Source organism: Babylonia areolata, chromosome 33, assembly GCF_041734735.1.
Source record: "Babylonia areolata isolate BAREFJ2019XMU chromosome 33, ASM4173473v1, whole genome shotgun sequence".
Taxonomy (NCBI): Eukaryota; Metazoa; Mollusca; class Gastropoda; order Neogastropoda; family Buccinidae; genus Babylonia; species Babylonia areolata.
Genome location: NC_134908.1, coordinates 1,076,101 through 1,097,979, shown reverse-complemented (window position 1 = coordinate 1,097,979; position 21,879 = coordinate 1,076,101). Strand labels below are relative to the sequence as shown.

The 21,879-nt window shown below is 39.6% G+C and overlaps 1 protein-coding gene across 2 annotated transcripts; it reads left to right on the top strand.

Moving 5' to 3' along the window:
* The first annotated feature begins 119 nt into the window (after positions 1-119).
* Positions 120-21,310, top strand: LOC143276773 (clathrin light chain B-like). Of its 2 annotated transcripts, XM_076581410.1 has the most exons (6): positions 120-271; positions 731-819; positions 3,198-3,312; positions 3,963-4,074; positions 6,039-6,068; positions 18,968-21,310. In XM_076581410.1, the coding sequence occupies exons 1-6, from the start codon at positions 139-141 to the stop codon at positions 19,137-19,139; spliced, it is 651 nt and encodes a 216-aa protein (XP_076437525.1). In that variant the 5' UTR covers positions 120-138; the 3' UTR covers positions 19,140-21,310. The 2 variants fall into 2 exon arrangements, with proteins under 2 accessions (XP_076437525.1, XP_076437526.1); XM_076581411.1 differs by lacking the exon at positions 6,039-6,068.
* Positions 21,311-21,879: the final 569 nt, after the last annotated feature.

Below are 21,879 nucleotides of genomic sequence, written 5' to 3'. Positions count from 1 at the left end.
GACAAAAATATTTTAGTTTTATTCCAGTAGACTAATGTTAAGAGTGCATCACATATTATTATCATCTTGGCCAATGAAATGGCTTGCTCGAAATTATTCATTTTTATGCACTTCCGGCAGACGACATTACAATTCAACATGGCAGACTTTGACGCGTTCGCTTCTGGCCAGACCACAGAAGAAGATCCTGCTGCTGAGTTTTTGGCTCGTGAGCAGTCAGAGCTAGCTGGTCTCGAGGATTTTGAATCTGCCGATGCAGCACAAAATCAAGGTGAAACCTGTTTTTAATTGCACAAATAACACCTAAACAGGCTAAAGCTAGTATCACCGGTAGCACAATTCTCAAACCATTGCTTTTGTTGCGGTCAACGCCCACTCCCACATTTGTTCGTCTTTTTTTCAGAAATCATTTGAATTTGATATTTAACTTCCTTTCGACGCCTCTTTCATGTTGGAATGTCGTTGTGACAAATGTTAAGGATGGTATTGTTTTGTGTGTTTTTTTGGTTGTGTTGGTAAGTTGACCTTAAATTAATAAAAATGAGCACTCAAACCGCCAAGGCCTCGTGTGAAGTGTTAATAACTGTTATCATAGATGTAATCAAATTAATTTTGAATGCACAAGGCGATGGAGCTGACTTGGAAATGTCCATTTCTACTATGCATAGTCATAATATGATTTTTCTCACAAAATGACTGGTGGTTCTCCTTTTCAACCTGAATGTGACAGATGGGGGTTTTGGTGGAGGTCAGGAACCCACTGGAGGATCAATGGATCAGTTTGGAGATGGGGGCAATGCTGCCTTCTCTCAGGAACAGGTGATGATGGTGGTTATGGAGTGTGTACTGTATGGCTTTGTAGGGTGTTTGTGCTCTGTTTCACTCTCTGAACTGTATGTGTGTGTGGTGTGTGTGTGTGCTCTGTCCCACTGTCTGTACTTTGTGTGGTATGTACTTGGTGTGGTGGTGAGTTCTTGCTATCCACAGTACATTCTTTTTAAGCTTCTAAAGGTACAAAATTCTGCAGCAACACTCGTCTTTCAAGCGAAAAGACATGATCATGTTCAACCACTCTTAAGATAAGATAAGAATAACTTTATTATCTCCAACTGGAGAAATTTGGTCAGGTGCATTATCACAACATAGACAAGTAAACAACATGGGGACCATAACTGTAAAAGCCAACAACAGCCCCTACAAATATTACAAAGATACAAATGTTAAAAAAAAAAAAAAAAAAAAAAAAAAAAAAAAATCACATTCATCGTTTCATACATACATCCACACACTGCAGGTAATAACTAGTATTCTTAATGTAAAAACAGAAAGAATTAAGAAACATTATTTGAATATAATTATAAACATAGCCTACTATACTGCACATTGATTATAATAGACAGATAAGATAAGAATAAAGATGAATTGCGGAAAACCACAACCAGATAATCAGCACCCCCCCCGCACTGCACCCCCCACCCCACCCCACACACGCGGATAACTTGATCAAACAAGAGTAATAAACATATGTTCTCAAATAAAAGCATTTCACATATTCGCTTTTAAAAACATTGCAATTAATTATTACATCGTAATTATTAAACAGAAATATATTTAGAATATGGACGTTAGCATTAGACATATTCATTGTACATTCATCCTGCATATTGCACATTATTCTTCCTACATATTGCACATTCATTATAACCAATTGTCACGTTTTAAGCTCAGTAAACACACACACACACACACACACACACACACACACCACAACTAGAACAAGGTACAGCCTATCATGCACGGACTTTCACACGTCTCACATGAGAGTGCGCGCGCGCGCACACACACACACAGTTCTCAAGAATTTAAAAGGTGGATTGAACGTGGAATAAAAGTCTTCAGAGCTCTGGATTTCAACTTAAAAGTTCTGTAGCGTCGTCCTGATGGCAATAGCTCATAATACTTTGCTAAAATATGGGTGTCGTCAGTTGCTATCTGCCTGCTTTTTTTAACCACTCGACTTTCATACAGCTCTTGCATACTAGCTTGTTTCACTCCCACAATTTTACTGCATACACTCATGACATCGTTCAAAACACGCTTACTCCTCACTCCCAAACTTCCATACCAGCACATAAATGAAACTGTAAGCACGGACTCGATACAACATCGATAATAACTTTGAAGAATATTTGAATTTATACCAACATTTCCAAGCACAGATATTATATAAGCTTGCACACTCTGTTGCAATTTTTTCTCTTTGGTTTATCTCCTGCTTACAGCCATGACCTTCTGTCTGTGTACACACCTTCCAAACAGCTGTGCTTCTCCTCAAACTCTTTTCTTCTGTCTGTCCCCAGAATTAGAACTAGAAGTTGTGATGAAAGAGCCTTTTGTTACACTGCTCCTGAAGTATATAATTATCTTTTTTTTTATATGTCATAAACTGCACCTGCCTTCACAAAAGCTCTGAAAATCAGTCTTTCCAGCATAAAGACTGTGGCCTCTCCCTACCTCCCCCCTCTTTTTGCCCTGTCCAAATTTCTGTTTATCCAGGTGTTTCACAGTGAATTATTTTGTATAGATCTAAGATGATGCACATGTACAAGTTTGTGTTTTAGGTTTTTCATTCTAAGAAATTTCTTATCTCTCTTCATAAAAACATACAGTTTTTGATTGATTTTTCTCCATGCATATGTGTAGAAATTAGAATGTTTGTGTGTTGTGTGAGTGTATTCGTCTGTGTATGGGTGGATGTTTCATTTTTATTGTAATTATATGGATGGTATACGGATGTTCTTGATATCTGGATGTAGCATGGACATTTTTTGCATAGGGTAGTTGTTATAGAAATATTTACTCGTGGTAATTATATTTTTGTGTAAGATATTTCTTTTTGCTTTATCTTGCTCATGTGATGAGTCCTGGGTTTTTAGTGTAATTTGAAATATTTTTTTCTTCTTCATATTATAATTATAACTGTGTGCATAGATTTGTTCAAACTGAAAAGTTCCATAAATCTTAAATGTGTAAATCACAAGTGCTGATATGATGTGATTTCTTGTGGATGTTGGTTATTGTTGGTAGTTTATTATTGACTGCTGACAGAAGTGTTCATATCAATTAGTCAGTCAATAGAAATATGATTGATCATCAGTTTTATTTATTTTTGTGTGTGTTGTGTGTGTGTGTTGCAGACCAACGGCCCATCAGACATGTACACTGCCATCTCCCAGCAGGACACAGTGAGGGCGGAGCCAGAGAAAATCCGTATCTGGAGGGAGGAGCAGACCAAGAGACTGGAGCAGAAAGGTTCTGAAGTCTCTCTGTGACTCTTTCCTCTGTTCATCTGTCTGCTTGTTTGGCCTGTTTTGTTTGAATGGTGTCAGCTTAACCTTCTTGACTTTGAGTTGATGAATTTTAACAAAGCTCTTCATGGTATTCTGCAGCATTTTTGTTGTTCTTTGACATGTTGACTCTGATCAGGGTTTTATTATTATTTTATCGAATCTAATTGATGACGTAAAAGTTTTCCATGTGTGAAGTGTTGTTGAGGCCGGTTTGAACTCTTGTTCATCGGTTTTTGTTGGGTTTTTTTTCACTCAAGATAGTGATATCTGTGTACATGAGGGGAGGGAGGAAGCAGGAAGTGATATACAGGTGTGTGAAATACAGGCGTGTGTTCCAGATGAGGCAGAGGAGAAAATGAAGGGGGTGGAGAAGGGGATGTGAGGAGGGGGGCGGGGGGGATGAGGCAGGTAGTGATGTACAGGTGTGTGTTCCAGACGAGGCAGAGGAGAAGATGAAGGAGGAGGGGGGTGGGGAGGGGGGGTGGGGGACAAAGCAGGTAGTGACGTACAGGTGCATGTTCCAGATGAGGCAGAGGAGAAGATGAAGGAGGAGGGGGTGGGGAGGGGGGTGGTGGGACAAGGCAGGTAGTGATGTACAGGTGTGTGTTCCAGACGAGGCAGAGGAGAAGATGAAGGAAGAGTGGCGACAGAAGGCCAAAAAGGAACTGGACGACTGGTACAAACACCACCTGGAGCAGCTGGAGAAAACCAAGGAAAACAACAGGTACCTTCTCTCCCTGTCTCTGTCTGTCTGTCTCTCTGTGATCTGTCCTCCAAGTGAAGCTGTCTCTTGAGGACATAGACCACGTGGAGTGATGGCCTAGAGGTAACGCGTCCGCCTAGGAAGCGAGAGAATCTGAGCGCGCTGGTTCAAATCATGGCTCAGTTGCCGATATTTTCTCCCCCTCTACTAGACCTTGAGTGTTGGTCTGGACGCTAGTATTCGGATGAGACGATAAACGGAGGTCCTGTGTGCAGCATGCACTTAGCTCACGTAAAAGAACCCACAGCAACTAAAGGGTTGTTCCTGGCAAAATTCTGTAGAAAAATCCACTTTGATAGGAAAAACAAATAAAACTGCACGCAGGAAAAAATACAAAAATAATTGGTGGCGCTGCAGTGTAGCGACACACTCTCCCTAGGGAGAGCAGCCTGAATTTCACGCAGAGAAATCTGGTGTGATAAAAAGAAATACAAATACAGTACAAATATTTCGCCCTAGTCTCTATGGGAATGGATCATTTGCCACTGCCTCATTTTAAAAGTGATAAATTTTGGGGGTTCACCCATTTAACAGTGAAAGTTTTGGGGTTTCTCCATTTTATCAGTGAAAAATTAAGGGTTTCCTCATTTTAACAGTGAAAACGTAAGGGTTTCCCCATTTCAACTGTGAAGATTTAAGGTTTCCTCATTTTGACAGTGAGAATTTAAGGGTTTCCTCATCTTAATAGTAATATTTAGAATTTCCTCATTTTAACAGTGAAGAAGTTAAGGATTTCCCAATTTTAACAGTGAAAACTTTACGAGTTGTCTCAATTTTACATGGAAAACTTTAGGATGTCCTCATTTTAACTCACTCTCTCTCTCACTCTTTTCTCCAACTGCTGCATACAGATGCAGCCATGCGAAACTCGTGTCATGTAAAGACTAACACTGTCCAGTTAGACATGCATGCTCATATATGTACAGTACTTGAATGCACTCAGGTATTTTATGTACGCTTGCACATGTATGCAGTGTGTTTTGGGTGTCCCTGTGGCCTTGTGTATCACAGGGCAAGGACAAGGTGTGTGTGTGATGCACAAGGTACTTCGTATAAAGGACCTGAAGTTGGTTTAGTTCCATCTGATTTTTTTGTTACGGTCATAGGTTGTTTGTCAGCAGAAGTAGTATGCTTTAGTCAAGGATGAGTGCTATGTTGAAACACTCTGCTGATGAACATCAGCTGATTTCACATAGATAAGTATAGATCAGTTATTGTTAATAAAGATTATAGTCATCAGTTACGGATCAAACTCTTGTGATCTGTTCGGTCTGTTGCATGGTTTTATTTGTTTTGGAAGTTTTTGTTGACTTTGTTAAATCATTATAATTGTTTTATTTATTTATTTATTATTATTGTTTTTTTGTGGGTTTTTTTTCGCATTGATGCTGACCAAGAGACTACTGATGAGTGCCTTTCTGTGTTAGTTGCTCTGATGGTCATGGTTTTATCAGTGAAAACTTAAGAACCTGTTGACACGGTCCAAAACTAACCGTGGATTGTTGGTGCCACAGTCATATCTTTCTTTGCAACTGACATAGATTTTGAGCATTCATATCCATTTTTGTGTGTGTGTATAACAAATAAAACCTAAAACGATAAATGTTCGTGTGTGTTTGACGATGGTTTGTTATTCACGTCCTTTTTGTTTGAGTACATTCTCAAAAGTGATGACTGTTTCTGTTTGACAGTGGTTGTTATTCAAATCTATTTTGTGCGAATTCAACCCCTAAAAAGTGATGACTGTTCTGTTTGACAGTGGTTGTTATTCAAATCTATTTTGTGCGAGTTCAACCCCTAAAAAGTGATGACTGTTCTGTTTGACAGTGGTTGTTATTCACGTCCTTTTTGTGCGAGTACAACCCCTAAAAAGTTATGACTATACGTATTTGACAATGGTTGTTATTCTTTCTGGCTGATTGAAGGGTAGAGAATGAACAATTCTTGAAAGAAAGGTAAGAGGTTTCCCTTCTTGGCTGTACGTTTGTCATCTTGTTGTGTAGAGTAGTTTCCCCTTGTTCTTGTGGAACAGTGGTGTGGGACAGTCATAGCAGTAGTGCTTTGTGGATGGGAGACAGAACGAATGAACGAATGTATGGTTTATTCATACGGACCATAGCCCCTCATGGAGGGGTGTTTGAACAAAACAACAACAGAATTTGCTGACAAATATAAGTTTAATTACACATACTGAACCGTGACCCAGCTAGTGCAGACTCTGGCAGGGGTCTGACATTCCTGCCGTTATTTAAACGTAATTTTAGATAGAAAATTTCCTATAGACGTTGGAAACAAGACTATGACGCAACTTGATTCTCTGATTTTGAAATCTTAAGGAAAACAAAGACCGGTTCTGGATATGTCAGGTTTTGTGCTTGACACCAGTAAACTCAATTTGACAAGAACAAGGATCTCTGTAATATTTAAGATGGATGAAAGTACAATTACTTTGATACAGTTCAGTTGTTTGGACAACAGAGAACAAAGTGTACCTCATCTTTTTTTGACACCCTGCACAATGGACATAACAGATCATGCTCATTACAGATGGGGTAGAGAGAGAGGGAGAGTTGTAAAAAGAGTTGATTGGATATAGGATTTTTATGGTGTGTGTATGCTGATGACACTCTCAAACACACTTGCACGTGGATATGGGTGCACTCTCAAAACACATTTATGAAGACTTCTATGACTGTGCAAATGTATAAATGCGTGTGCACACTTCTCACACTCATGAAAGATGCAACACACAGACACACATGTGCACACTCGCACACGCACACAAATACACATGTATGCAGAAACACACACACACACACACACACACACACACACACACTGTATATGCTTTTTTTTTTCTCTCACAGCTTGTGAGAACAGTGAGACGTCTGAATAGTGACATTGAACAATTCATAAAGCATGTTGTTAAAGAGATGGTTCATTGTAAAGAGGGTAAAACTATATATAAGCAGCTCAAACAAAAAAGTTGGTGTTGTGAACTTGAATGTACAGAGATTACCTTGTTGTGCGCAGTTTACCAAAAGACTTCAGTCATATGTGTTCTTCTTGGGACTGTGGGGGAGGGGGGGGGGGTAGAAATCTTGACGATTATGAGGAGGAAAGCCATACTTTTTTTTTTTTTAATAAATGATTTTCCCACTCGTTTTTTTCTGTATTTTAATTTTTTGATCTGAATAGTTTATTCATGTTTAGGCCTCAGCCCCAAGTGTAGGGGTGTGCAAAGTACAACTCAGTGAAGCAACACATGTGCACCATTGTTTGTGCATATCAGATTTGATTAGATGTATAGGTGTGAACAGACATCTAACCTAACACTAAATTAAATTCATCAGAAATCCAACCAAACACTCCAGCATGGATTTACATTCTGGTTCATCAGATGTCCAACCAGACACTCAGATTCATTTCAGACTCAAAAACATCACACACACCACTACAGTCATTGTACATCACACATCACAATACCAAATTGATGAAAATTGTTCAATAGTTGGGAGCCTGTGAACACATCACACACATCACTACAGTCATCGTACATCACACATCACAATACCAAATTGATGAAACTTGTTCAATAGTTGGGAGCCTGTGAACACATCACACACATCACTACAGTCATTGTATATCACACATCACAATACCAAATTGATGAAACATGTTTAATAGTGGGAGCCTGTGAACACATCACACACATCACTACAGTCATCGTACATCACACATCACAATACCAAATTGATGAAACTTGTTTAATAGTGGGAGCCTGTGAACACATCACACACATCACTACAGTCATCGTACATCACACATCACAATACCAAATTGATGAAAATTGTTAGTAGTTTGGAGCCTGTGAACACATCACACACATCACTACAGTCATCATACATCACACCTCACAATACCAAATTGATGAAACTTGTTTAATAGTGGGGCGCCAGTGAACACATCACACACATCACTAGTCATTGTACATCACACATCACAATACCAAATTGATGAAAATTGTTCAATAGTTTGGAGCCTGTGAACAGCTTCGTTAGCCTGCACTTTTTTCCCTGCATAAACACCTGTACATGTCGCCCAGTTTCATAAACAATTGCACACAAATTGATTTCACTGACACTGTTAAAGTTCATCTGACTGTTTGTAGTTTGATGAACAGGTACACAGCAAAACTCTTGAGTCAAGTGGAACAGTGATTTGTTCTTTCTTGCATGCCATGCATTGTCAAGTGTAATATGCAGAACCTTGTATGTTGTCTTGGTGATGTTGCCGTGGTGTCTGTCTGTACGTCTAGTGGGTTTTTTCCTTTCTTTTTTGTTCCCAGTGGTGTTTGGTGTTCCCTGTTATTTCCAGATCTGTATGCTGTGAGACTGTTTGTGGAGGTCTGCCGTTGTTAGGTGTTGTTGGTGGAGGTCTATGATACTCTGTAACTTAGGTGAAGGACATTGTTACACCACACTGTTAGTGTAGGTCTGCCGTTGTAAGACATTGTTGGTGTAGTTCTGTGATACTCTGTAACTTAAGTGTAACTGTAAGACATTGTTACACCACAGTGTAAGTGCAGGTCTGCCGTTGTAAGACGTTGTTGGTGTAGTCTTTTTGCTATTTAGTGTAAGACATTGTTACACCACACTGTTCATGTAGGTCTGCCTTTGTAAGACGTTGTTGGTGTAGGTCTGTAATACACTGTAACTTTTGTGTAACACATTGTTACACCATAGTGTAAGTGTAGGTCTGTCTTGTAAGACGTTGTTGGTGAAGGTCTATAATACACTGTAACTTTTGTGTAACACATTGTTACACCACAGTGTAAGTGTAGGTCTGTCTTGTAAGACATTGTTGGTTTAGGTCAGTAATACAGTGTACACTTCAGTGTATTACATTGTTACACCACAGTATAAGTGTTGGTCTGTCTTGTAAGACATTGCTGGTGTAGGTCTGTGATACACTGTACCTTTAGTGTAACACATTGTTACACCACAGTGTTCGTGTAGGTCGGGCTTGTAAGACATTGCTGGTGTAGAAAGAGCAGTAAGAATACAGATTGTTCCCAGTTCATCAACTCCGCACTTTTCGGATGTCTAGTTGTGACCTTGCCTTTCACCTACAGGTCACCAGGTAGCGACCTCAGCGACAGCTTGCATAGATTAAAGCTTAATGATAATGATGATGTACATTTGCATAGCGCATACCCTGCGGCTCTAAGCACCTTTCACAGTACATCTATTATAACTAAGACACAGGAATATAATAAAGAAAATGATAATAATAATAATAATAATGGTACTTATATAGCACTGAATCTTGTGCATAGACAAATCTAAGCACTTTCGCACCAGTCATTCTCACGCACGCATAACTTCTGGAGAAACTAAAGACAAGGAAGAGGCAGGGAAGGGAGGCTATTTTGGGAAGAGGTGGGTTTTAAGGCCAGACTTGAAAGAGCTGAGTGTGGAGACTTGACGAAGCGAAAGAGGAAGTTCATTCCAATTGCAAGGTCCAGAGACAGAGAAAGAATGGCGGCCAACAGTCAAGAGTTTGAATCTGGGTATGCGTAAGTGGAGTGGATCCGAAGCTGATCGTAGTGAGTGAGATGGAGTGTAGAGGTGAAGGCAGCCACAGAGATAGGAAGGGGATGATTTGTGAATACATTTGTAGCATAGAGTGCTGATCATGTACTTTATTCGGTGTGAGATAGGGAGCCAGTGGAGATGTTGCAAAAGAGGAGTGATGTGCTCAGATCTTTTCTTTCTGCTAACCATTTGAAAACAGTGTAACATCACTGCCGACTCACACAGCTCTCTCACCTCAGTCCAGGTGTGTTCTTTGCTAAGTGCCTTCTTCTTCTGCGTTCACTTGCCTTCTTCTTCTTCTTCTGCGTTCACTCGTATGCACACGAGTGGGCTTTTATGTGTATGACCGTTTTTACCCACCATGTAGGCAGCCATACCCCATTTTCGGGGGTGTGCATGCTGGGTATGTTCTTGTTTCCATAACCCACTGAACGCTGACATGGATTACAGGATCTTTAACGTGCGTATTTGATCTTCTGCTTGCATATACACACGAAGGGGGTTCAGGCACTAGCAGGTCTGCACATATGTTGACCTGGGAGATCGTAAAAATCTCCACCCTTTACCCACCAGGCGCCGTCACCGTGATTCGAACCTGGGACCCTCAGATTGACAGTCCAATGCTTTAACCACTCGGCTATTGCGCCTGTCAGAGTGCCGAATTCACCTTCCCAAGAGTAACTCAAGGGGCAGTGTTGTTGATGCTGGAGCTGAGTTCTGAAAACTTCTGGCATTTTATTTTGTAGGATTGAGTGACAGCCATTGCTTTGCCTTTCTGAAGAAATTGAGTTTTGATAGCTGTGGGGTAAAGCCCAACTCTTGGGTTAAAACAAGTGGCTGGCTGTGGGAATAAGTTTTACACAGGGAAAGCTGGTTGTGAAAGGGTTAAATGTTTTATGTAAATATGTCCACTAAACCTTTTTTTTTTATTTTATTATTTTTTTTAAGCTGAATGCTAAAATGGTTAAAACTCTGTACTCTTTTGGTGCTTTATGTCATTGTTCATGACATTAATCAACAGGGTTGCTTTAGAAAAAGATTTCAACGCTTTATACTCCAAAAGGTACGCCATGGTTCATCACATTAATTAACAGGGTTGGTTTAGAAAAAGGTGTTAACACTTTATACTCCAAAAGGTACGCCATGGTACATGGCAATAATGAACAGGGTTGCTGTAGAAAAAGATGTCAACACTTTGTACCCCAAGAGTGCAGCTGCACTGAACCAGCCACACAACAGCTGAGTGCTTTGTTGAAACCGTACTTTATACACACAACACAGACATCATCGTCATTGTTGAAGCTGTACTTTATACACACAACACAGACATCATCGTCATTGTTGAAGCTGTACTTTATACACACAACACAGACATCATCGTCATTGTTGAAGCCATACTTTATACACACAACACAAACATCATCGTCATTGTTGAAGCTGTACTTTATACACACAACACAAACATCATCATCATTGTTGAAGCCGTACTTTATACACACAACGCAAACATCATCGTCATTGTTGAAGCCATACTTTATACACACAACACAAACATCATCGTCATTGTTGAAGCTGTACTTTATACACACAATACAAACATCATCGTCATTGTTGAAGCCATACTTTATATACACGACACAAACATAGTCATTGTTGAAGCTGTACTTATACACACAACACAGACATCATCGTCATTGTTGAAGCCGTACTTTATACACACAACACAAACATCATCGTCATTGTTGAAGCTGTACTTTATACACACAACACAAACATCATCGTCATTGTTGAATCCGTACTTTATACACACAACACAGACATCATCGTCATTGTTGAAGCCATACTTTATACACACAACACAAACATCATCGTCATTGTTGAAGCTGTACTTTATACACACAACACAAACATCATCATTGTTGAAGCTGTACTTTATACACACAACACAAACATCATCGTCATTGTTGAAGCTGTACTTTATACACACAACACAAACATCATTGTCATTGTTGAATCCGTACTTTATACACACAACACAAACATCATCATCATTGTTGAAGCTGTACTTTATACACACAACACAAACATCATCATCATTGTTGAAGCTGTACTTTATACACACAACACAAACATCATCATCATTGTTGAAGCTGTACTTTATACACACAACACAAACATCATCATTGTTGAAGCTGTACTTTATACACACAACACAAACATCATCATTGTTGAAGCTGTACTTTATACACACAACACAGACATCATCGTCATTGTTGAAGCTGTACTTTATACACACAACACAAACATCATCATCATTGTTGAAGCTGTACTTTATACACACAACACAAACATCATCATTGTTGAAGCTGTACTTTATACACACAACACAAACATCATCATTGTTGAAGCTGTACTTTATACACACAACACAAACATCATCATCATTGTTGAAGCTGTACTTTATACACACAACACAAACATCATCATTGTTGAAGCTGTACTTTATACACACAACACAAACATCATCATTGTTGAAGCCGTACTTTATACACACAACACAAACATCATCATCATTGTTGAAGCTGTACTTTATACACACAACACAAACATCATCATCATTGTTGAAGCTGTACTTTATACACACAACACAAACATCATCATCATTGTTGAAGCTGTACTTTATACACACAACACAAACATCATCGTCATTGTTGAAGCTGTACTTTATACACACAACACAAACATCATCATTGTTGAAGCTGTACTTTATACACACAACACAAACATCATCATTGTTGAAGCTGTACTTTATACACACAACACAAACATCATCATTGTTGAAGCTGTACTTTATACACACAACACAAACATCATCGTCATTGTTGAAGCTGTACTTTATACACACAACACAAACATCATCATTGTTGAAGCTGTACTTTATACACACAACACAAACATCATCGTCATTGTTGAAGCTGTACTTTATACACACAACACAAACATCATCGTCATTGTTGAAGCTGTACTTTATACACACAACACAAACATCATCATTGTTGAAGCTGTACTTTATACACACAACACAAACATCATCATTGTTGAAGCTGTACTTTATACACACAACACAGACATCATCATTGTTGAAGCCATACTTTATACACACAACACAAACATCATCGTCATTGTTGAAGCCATACTTTATACACACAACACAAACATCATCATTGTTGAAGCTGTACTTTATACACACAACACAAACATCATCATTGTTGAAGCTGTACTTTATACACACAACACAAACATCATCATCATTGTTGAAGCTGTACTTTATACACACAACACAAACATCATCATTGTTGAAGCTGTACTTTATACACACAACACAAACATCATCATCATTGTTGAAGCTGTACTTTATACACACAACACAAACATCATCATCAAAGAATTACTTCACCCCCTGAAACACCAGTGAACATCACAGAGTCTATAGCTAACCAGCTAAAAGTAAAAAAGCACCAAGTGAGAATATGACCGATCGAGAAAGTGAAACTCAGCGTGCCTGTACTGGGTCCAAGGGAAGCAACCAGGTGTTTAGGATAAATCAGTACTTTGGTACAAAGTGTTCAGTATAGATTTTTAAAATTATGAATCGTGTATGACCTGATGCATAATGATTTAATTGTTGTATGCTTTGATTTCTGGCTGCTTCTGTTCCCATTGTCAATGAGTTGTTCTGGTTCATACATTACGTTCAAGTTTGGAACAAGAACCTGAAATTTCAATGAAGTCGGCATTGATTCTGCCGTTCACACTAACTTTAATGTTTGAGAGCACACATGTGCTTAATTACAAACTTGTGGATGCATCTTTTCATGGTTTGAGTGTCTCTTCGCATTCATCTGCACGCACGCACACACTGTGTGTGCACACACCACGCGCGCACACACACACACACACACACACACACACACACACACACACACACACACACACACACACACACACACATACCACGCCACACCATGCCACACCACACCACACCACACACACACACACACACACACACACACACACACACACACACACACAGAGTGACACACACACACACACACACACAGATTGCTTCAAAATACAGACACTTATTTCATTTCTATATTTATTGTGTTCAGTTTGAAGCACTTTTTTATTTTCAGAGCAGATTTTCCACTTTCAGTTTGAGGGAAAAAATAATTGTTAAGCCACAGGTATCAGCTTATACACATAACACTTAATGTAGCTGAGTATATGCAACTCGGCCTTTTAAAAAAAAAAAGTTTTGTTTTACTTTATTTCTTGAAATTTCTTTCATCTTGTGTTTATTTCATTTCAGTCTTTTTTAATTTTATGTTGTTGATTAGTGTATTTTTTACATTGATTTTCTTACAACAGAAACACAGTAGCTACTTTGGTTGAGACATTTATTCACATATATATATATATCTGTTTGTTTGTTTATTTATTTTTTATTTAATAGTGGGTAAGCTTTGTGGAAAACAGTGTTGGAATCTGGCTTTTATGAAAGCATTGTATCAAGCTGTGAACACCTGGTTTCATTTGCCTTCTGCAGAGTCTGGCATTTATTGAAACATTGTATCAAGCTATGAATGCCTGGTTTAATTTGCCTGTAGCTTTTTTCGCCTCAGTAATATTGTATTGGTAATGATGTAAATCATGACATTGGTTCACTGTGGTTCTCAGGTCTTTTCTGTCTCTGTCTCTCCCTCCGTCCCTCCCTCCCTCTCTCTCTCTCTTTCTCTCTCTCTCTCTCTCTCACACAGAGACTTACATTCACACATACTCATACTCACACACATAGGTCAAGAAATCCAGTACATATATACAGACATTCTCACACGTTCATGCACATGCACATACCCATACATTAAATCCAACACACACACACACACACACACACACACTCTCTCACTCTCTCTCTCTCTCTCTCTCATATACATGCATGCACTCCAAGTCCTAATATCTTTATTTTCCACAGATAGGGGAGTTATTGTCAACCAACCGAGATGGCTGTGTGCGTGTGTGTGAGTGTGTGTGTGTGTGTGTGTGTGTGGACTAGTGTAGTAGAAAGGTTAAATCTGGATAAAAAGTCACACAGAGTGACAGACACACTAGCACAAACACTTTCACAGACTCAGACACACACACACGCACACACAATTTGTAGATACCATGATTTTGTGTGTGTTTGTTTTAATCACACAGCCGTGTGCACGTGCACACACAGAGAGCAATGGAGTACATAGTGGAACTGGTAATAGGTTAACTGGGATCACAGGTTTAGAGATAGGCGAATTTGGACTGGTTGAATGAGGACAAGATGGAACAAAGGAAAGGTAGAAAAATTGAGAGAGAGATTTTGGCATGACTGCATGTGCCCTTGTGTCAATGTTACATAATGTAAACATGTTGTGTTTCTCTGAAAGACTTTTCCCTGTTGGTGATATATAATATATGGCTGATGTTTGATTTTCGTCAAGGAGAATAGTGGACTGTGCAGATTGTGTTGTGTTTTAATCAGTGAATATTTGATTTTGTTGAGTACTGTATTTATTCTATTTTTACTGTGTGCTCCCATAGTCACAATCACACTATATCTCACACACACACACACACACACACACACATCTAATATCACTTCAAGTGGAAAGACATTAAACTGAAGACAACAACAACAACAACACACACACACACACACACACACACACACACACACACACAGTGTGACCAGTATTTGGAGTGTTGGCTGAGAGGTAACGTGTCCGCCAAGGAAGCGAGAGATTCTTCTTCTTTTCTTCTTCTGCGTTCACTGGTATGTACACGAGTGGGCTTTTATGTGTATGACCGTTTTTACCCCGCCATGTAGGCAGCCATACTCCGTTTTCGGGGGTGTGCATGCTGGGTATGTTCTTGTTTCCATAACCCACCGAACGCTGACATGGATTACAGATTGACAGTCCAACGCTTTAACCACTCAGCTATTGCGCCCGTCTAGCGAGAGAATCAGAGTGCACTGGTTTGAATCCCACTGTCGTCAGTATTTTCGCCCCCTCCGCTAGACCTGAAGTAGAGTGTCTGGACGCTAGTCATTCAGATGAGACGATAAACTGAGGTCCCGTGTGCAGCATGCACTTAGTGTACGTAAAAGAACTCATCGCAACAAAAGGGTTGTCCCAGGCAAAACTCTGTTGAAAAATCCACTTCAGTAGGAAAACAAATAGAATTGCAGACAGAAGGGAAAAAAGGGTGGCGCTCTCAGTGTGACAACATGCTCTCCCTGTGGAAAGCAGGCCAAGTTTCACACAGAGAAATGTGTTATGACAGTACAATAGATTAAATACAATACAAAGCAAGATTTATAGAAAAGTTATATTTCCTCAGTTCATCTGTGTTTAATTTTTGTTGCACACAGTGAACTTGGTGAAAGTGTTTGTTTTTTAATGATAGATACAGATCTGTTCACATTACCTTCATTGAATGTGTGTTTGTAAAGTGGCACTTGTTAGTGAATATTGTGGTATTGTTCTTCTCTCAATCTGAATATTCGGCAGTTTTGTTCGTATTGATTTAATTAGCTTTGTTACTTTGGAATGGTACCATGCTGACCCCCAATATTTTGTATGAAGTATCGTCAATGGTGGTGGGCTGTTTGCAGATGTGGATTATTTTCCATGGTGTGGGGCGAACATGATTTGATGTCTTTTGTTGAAGAACATTCAGAGTACTGCACGGGTGTTTGGTAAAATGAATGTGTTTCTTTTTTAAAAGGCTGTGTGTATATATATATATATATATATTTTTTTTTTTTTTTTTTTTTTTGGAGGGGGGTGGGGGTGTTAAACCATTTGTACACTGAATATTGTCAAGTCTGTTTCTGGATTTAGTTGTTGGGCACTTTTTTTTTCTTTCTTTTGTGCACCTACGACTTGTGAGAGGTCTTATGTGAATGTTTGGTTTTGCGTGCTGTAATCCATGTCAGTCTTCAGTAAGTATTAGAAACATGAACATACCCAGCATGCACACCCCCGAAAAACATAGTATGGCTGTCTTAACGGTAGAAGGGTCATTTGTGTAAGGAGCCCACTCTTCAGTCTTGTAATGTCAGAGTTGCAGCCCACAAAAGCAGGAAGAAAGAAATGCAGGTTTTTGATTGATATGGATACTTATATAGCGCCTATCCTCGGTCCAAGACCAAGCTCTAAGTGCTTTACAAACACGGGGTCATTTACACAACAGGCTGCCTACCTGGGTAGAGCCGACTGACAGCTGCCGTTGGGCACACATCATTCGTTTCCTGTGTCATTCAATCAGATTTCAGGCATGCACAAACACATACACACTCAGACAAACATGTAACATTTAGCATTTTACATGTATGACCATTTTGTTTATTTACCCCGCCATGTAGGCAGCCATACTCCATTTTCGGGGGTGTGCATGCTGGGTATGTTCTTGTTTCCATAATCCACCAAACGCTGACATGGATTACAGAATCTGTAATGTGCGTATTTGATGTTCTGCGTGCGTATACTGATGAAGGGGGTTCAGGCACTGGCAGGTCTGCACATATGTTGAGATGGGAAAAATGGAAAGCAGGCTGGCATTGTGATGAGGGCGTGAAGGGTGACAGAACTTGAGATAGATGAGAGCATTAGTACTGCAGAGTAGATACATGAAGCATTGGAAAGTGCAAAACTGTTTGACAAGTTGACACTTCCTTTCAGTGTGTATGTGTGTGTTTCTGTGTTAGCATCAACAAGGCCTGTGTAAACAAACATTTGCAGTGTTGATCAGGAAGTTTGACGAACATGTATTGGTTAAAATGGGTCACTGTTTAAGTTTGGTCCCAATCTTTGTTTCCATTTGTACCAGTGACCAATGTCAGTCGTACTGTGTTGCTATTTTATCATGGCATCTGTGTGCATTACATGTCATTTGTCAGAGCTCGACAGGAAAATCTGTTCTATTTATTTATTGATCTAGTGATCTATCTATCTATCTATCTATCTGTCTGTCTATCAATCTATCTATCTATAAGAATAGATTGTTAAATACAATAGGAAATTTTTTTGTGATTACCGTGTTCCATTCTGTGTTGTGCTCTGAGAGGAAAACTGTGTAATTACCATGTTCCATGCTGTGTTGTGCTCTGAGAGGAGGAAAACTGTGTAATCACCATGTTCCATGCTGTGTTGTGCTCTGAGAGGAGGAAAACTGTGTAATCACCATGTTCCATGCTGTGTTGTGCTCTGAGAGGAAAACTGTGTAATTACCGTGTTCCATGCTGTGTTGTGCTCTGAGAGGAAAACTGTGTAATCACCATGTTCCATGCTGTGTTGTGCTCTGAGAGGAAAACTGTGTAATTACTGTGTTCCATGCTGTGTTGTGCTCTGAGAGGAAAACTGTGTAATTACTGTGTTCCATGCTGTGTTGTGCTCTGAGAGGAAAACTGTGTAATTACTGTGATCCATGCTGTGGTGTGCTCAGAGAGGAAAACTGTGTAATTACCATGTTCCATGCTGTGTTGTTGAGAGCGGTGGAGGAAAACGTTTGCCATGTTGTGGTCAGAGCAGCACAGTGTGTAATTACGGTGTTCCATGTTGTGTTGTGGTCAGAGCAGCACAGTGTGTAATTACGGTGTTCCATGTTGTGTTGTGTTCAGAGCAGCTAAGAAAAGGGCCATTGGTTATTAGCATCATTTTTTAAATGGCCAAAAAGAAGTGCATTATTATTGTAGTATCATTTATCAAATGGCGAAGAAAAAAAGTGCGTTATTATTCACTATGTGCCATGTTGGTTATAAGTATCATTTTTTAAATGACCAAAAAGAAGTGTGTTATTGTAGTATCATTTTTCAAATGGCGAAGAAAAAAAGTGCGTTATTATTTACTGTGTGCCATGTTGTGTTGTGTTGTGTCCAGATGGCCATGGGTTGTTAGTATTATTTTTTAAATGGCGAAAACAAAAAGTGTGGTATTATTGACTGTGTTCCATGTTGTGTTCAGAGCGGCTATTGAAAGGGCCATGGGTTGGGTGTTTTTTCAGAAATGGCGCAAACAAAAAAAAAGTGCGTTATTGCAGATTGTGTGCTGTGTTGTGCTCCGAGTGACGGAGGAAAATGTGTGTGATTACTATTTGTTGTGATGAGAGGGACAGAGTAAAACTGCATAATAATTACTGTTCCATGCTGTGCTGTTCAGAGCGGCAGAGGAGGCATTCATCAAGGATCGTGACGAGAAAGTCCCGGGCCAGGCCTGGGAGAAGATCACACGGCTCTGTGAATTCAACCCCAAGAACTCCAAGAACACCAAGGACGTGGGCCGCATGAGGTCCATCCTCCTGCAGCTCAAGCAGACACCCCTTGTACGCTGAGTGGACCGACCCGGGGACTAGGGGATTTATCAGATCTGGACTGGGCTGGTTTTGGGGGGAAGGGGGGATGGGTTGGGTTGGAATGATTTTTATGGTCTGTGACACTTCGGTTGGAATTATTTTATGATCTGTAGCACTTGTAATGATTTTATGATCTGTGAGACAGGTATGAATAAAAAGAATGGGGAGATTTTCAGTTACGAGAGTAGCTGGTTTTTAACCATGTGTTGCTTTATGTTTGCCACAGTTTCTTTTGTGTCTGTGAAGTTGAGGAGAGTGAGGTGTTCTGTCACATGGGAAATGCGTGGAGATACTGCATTTTTAGCAGTGCATTTGTTTTAGGACAGTGATCTGTTGTCAGATATTCTTACCAGTCGTGGTGTTAGGATGTGTTGATTAACGTAGGGCCCGTCTTCAACATGCACTTAGTGCACGTAAAAGAATGCGTGGCCACAAAAGGGTTGTTACTGGGAGGCAAATTTCTGTAGAAAAATCCACTGTGATAGGAAAACAAATTCACTTGCTGACACTAGTAACAGAAAAAAAGGATGGTGGCTCACCTGTGTTGACACGCTCTCTCTCAGTGAATCAGCCCACATTTCTCACAGAGAAGTATGTTTTGACAAAGAATAATACAATGTCAGCTTCATGGAGGAATGTACCTAGTTTTCAAAGCAAGGTCAAAAGAGAATTGTTGAGCAGAAAAAAACAACTGTTGGGATTACAAAAGTTAATGAAATCCAGGTTAAAAAAAACAAAAAAAACAACAACTGTAGGTCAACAAACTCTTGCACCAGGCAATTTGTGTTTTCAGTTCATCCTGTTCCACATGTGTACATCTTTCTTGCATGTAGAAATTGCATGACTAGATCAATTATTGTATACACCTTATCCTTGCAGTTACACCTGGTTTGTGAATGGTTATTATTTCATGTATTGATTACATGCTGTCTGTAGCCAAGACCAGGTTTGTGAATGGTTATTTCATGTATTGAATACATGCTGTCTGTAGCCAAGACCAGGTTTGTGAATGGTTATTTCTTCATGTATTGAATACACGCTGTCTGTAGCCAAGACCAGCAAGCACAGAACAAGTGTGTGATGTACAAAGCTGATATTTCACTGTGATCAAGAGTTGGGATGTGGGATGGCATTTGGTTCTTGTTTGTTCACTGACACTGATACTGTCTTAGATGTTGGGTTGTGCTTTTTCGTTTGCATTTGATGTATAGAACAATCGTGGTTCTAGATCAGCTGTAAGTTGATGTGAATGTTTTTTGTTTGGTTTCAAAATGATCAGGTTTGCAAGCTGTGAGGATGTTTCACTGATCAATAACCGAAGCTCTAGGAACTACTCAGCAGTGTTGATCTGAATGTTTCGACTTTCGTTTGGCAGTTGATAATAATAATATTAATAACAACAATAAAGATATGAGCCATAAAGAGCCCTTTTCGTCCTCAGCTCTTTCATGTTGTCTGTAGGTTGTCAGAATATCAGAAGGCTTGTCAGGTTTGCAGTGGAGACACTTTTGATACGTACGTGTATGTTGCTGTTGTGGAATCGGTCAGGCTTGTGATCCAGTGTTGACCAGTGACCAGGGTTCCAGGCCCAGTTTGGGCATGGTGCTGTGTCTTAAGGAAAAGCACTGTACTGATTGTCCTCACTCCACCCTGGTGTGAATGCGTTCCTGACTTCAGTCTGGTATTGTCTTGAATGAAACTTTGAAGAAAATCAAAATGCCAAATTCTGCAAAACATTGTCACGTGTTTGTATGCAGCCATACAATTTCTCCCTCTTTGCTACACGCCAGTGTAATCTGTATCATTCAACCATGAAATGGGAGTGATCTGATCTGTTTCGTTTTAAAAGTTCTGACACAGTGAAATGATGCGTGCAAAAAAATGTCCTTTTTTAGTATCCATTGAGAATCTCGACAAAATTTTTAATCTGAGCTGTTGACAGATTGCATCAAGCCGTCTTGCAATGAAGTCTTGGTAACTTAAGGAGCACAAAAGCCATTCCATTTTCATTGTGTTGTATGGTTTACAGCTGACTAACGTTTGTGTAGCGCGTCTCTATCTTTGATGTCAGCATTTTGTGGGGCAGCCTTGAGTGGGGTCCCAAGATACATTCAGTTGTCAAAGTGTTATGATTAAAATGTAAACCAGTTTGTCAGCAGTTATCTCTGGTTTCTGTCATCTTGTACATTGATCTGCATGTGTGTGCGCCTTAGGAAGTCCTGGATTTTTATGTGTGTGAGCGCATGGTTGTTGAGTGTGTGTGTCTGTGTTGGGGAGAGAGAGACAAGCGTTTGTGTGTGTGCTTGCATGCAGGCAAGAGTGGAATGATGTGATGTTTTTTGTCACAGTGAATACATTACTCGTACAACACTTTTTCATCATACACACGCACATACAATATGCACAATCATTTACAATGCTTAAAATCTCAACATTCAAACAGACCCCACAAGCATGATTGTTTATAATGATTTTTTTTTTTATTCACTAGAAAAACATTTATTTTATACATTTATATCCAAATATACAGCTAAAATACAAAGAAAAGCTACATGGAATAACCGTAGAAGGGGGAAGAAGATACACACACTCAATGAAGCTAGCCGTGCTGGAGGGAAAACAAAATGGTCTGAAAACAAAAAATGCCTTGGGACAACTGTATCTCTTGTGGCAGCAAATCCTCACCTTGTGTGAAGTGTATTACAATATTGAGAGGAAA

Coding starts and splice junctions, on each gene's coding strand:
- LOC143276773 (XM_076581410.1), top strand. CDS start 139: ATGGCAGACTTTGACGCGTTCGCTTCTGGCCAGACCACAGAAGAAGAT. Junction 820..3,197: donor CTGCCTTCTCTCAGGAACAG/GTGATGATGGTG, acceptor TGTGTGTTGCAG/ACCAACGGCCCATCAGACAT. Junction 6,069..18,967: donor GAACAATTCTTGAAAGAAAG/GTAAGAGGTTTC, acceptor TGTGCTGTTCAG/AGCGGCAGAGGAGGCATTCA.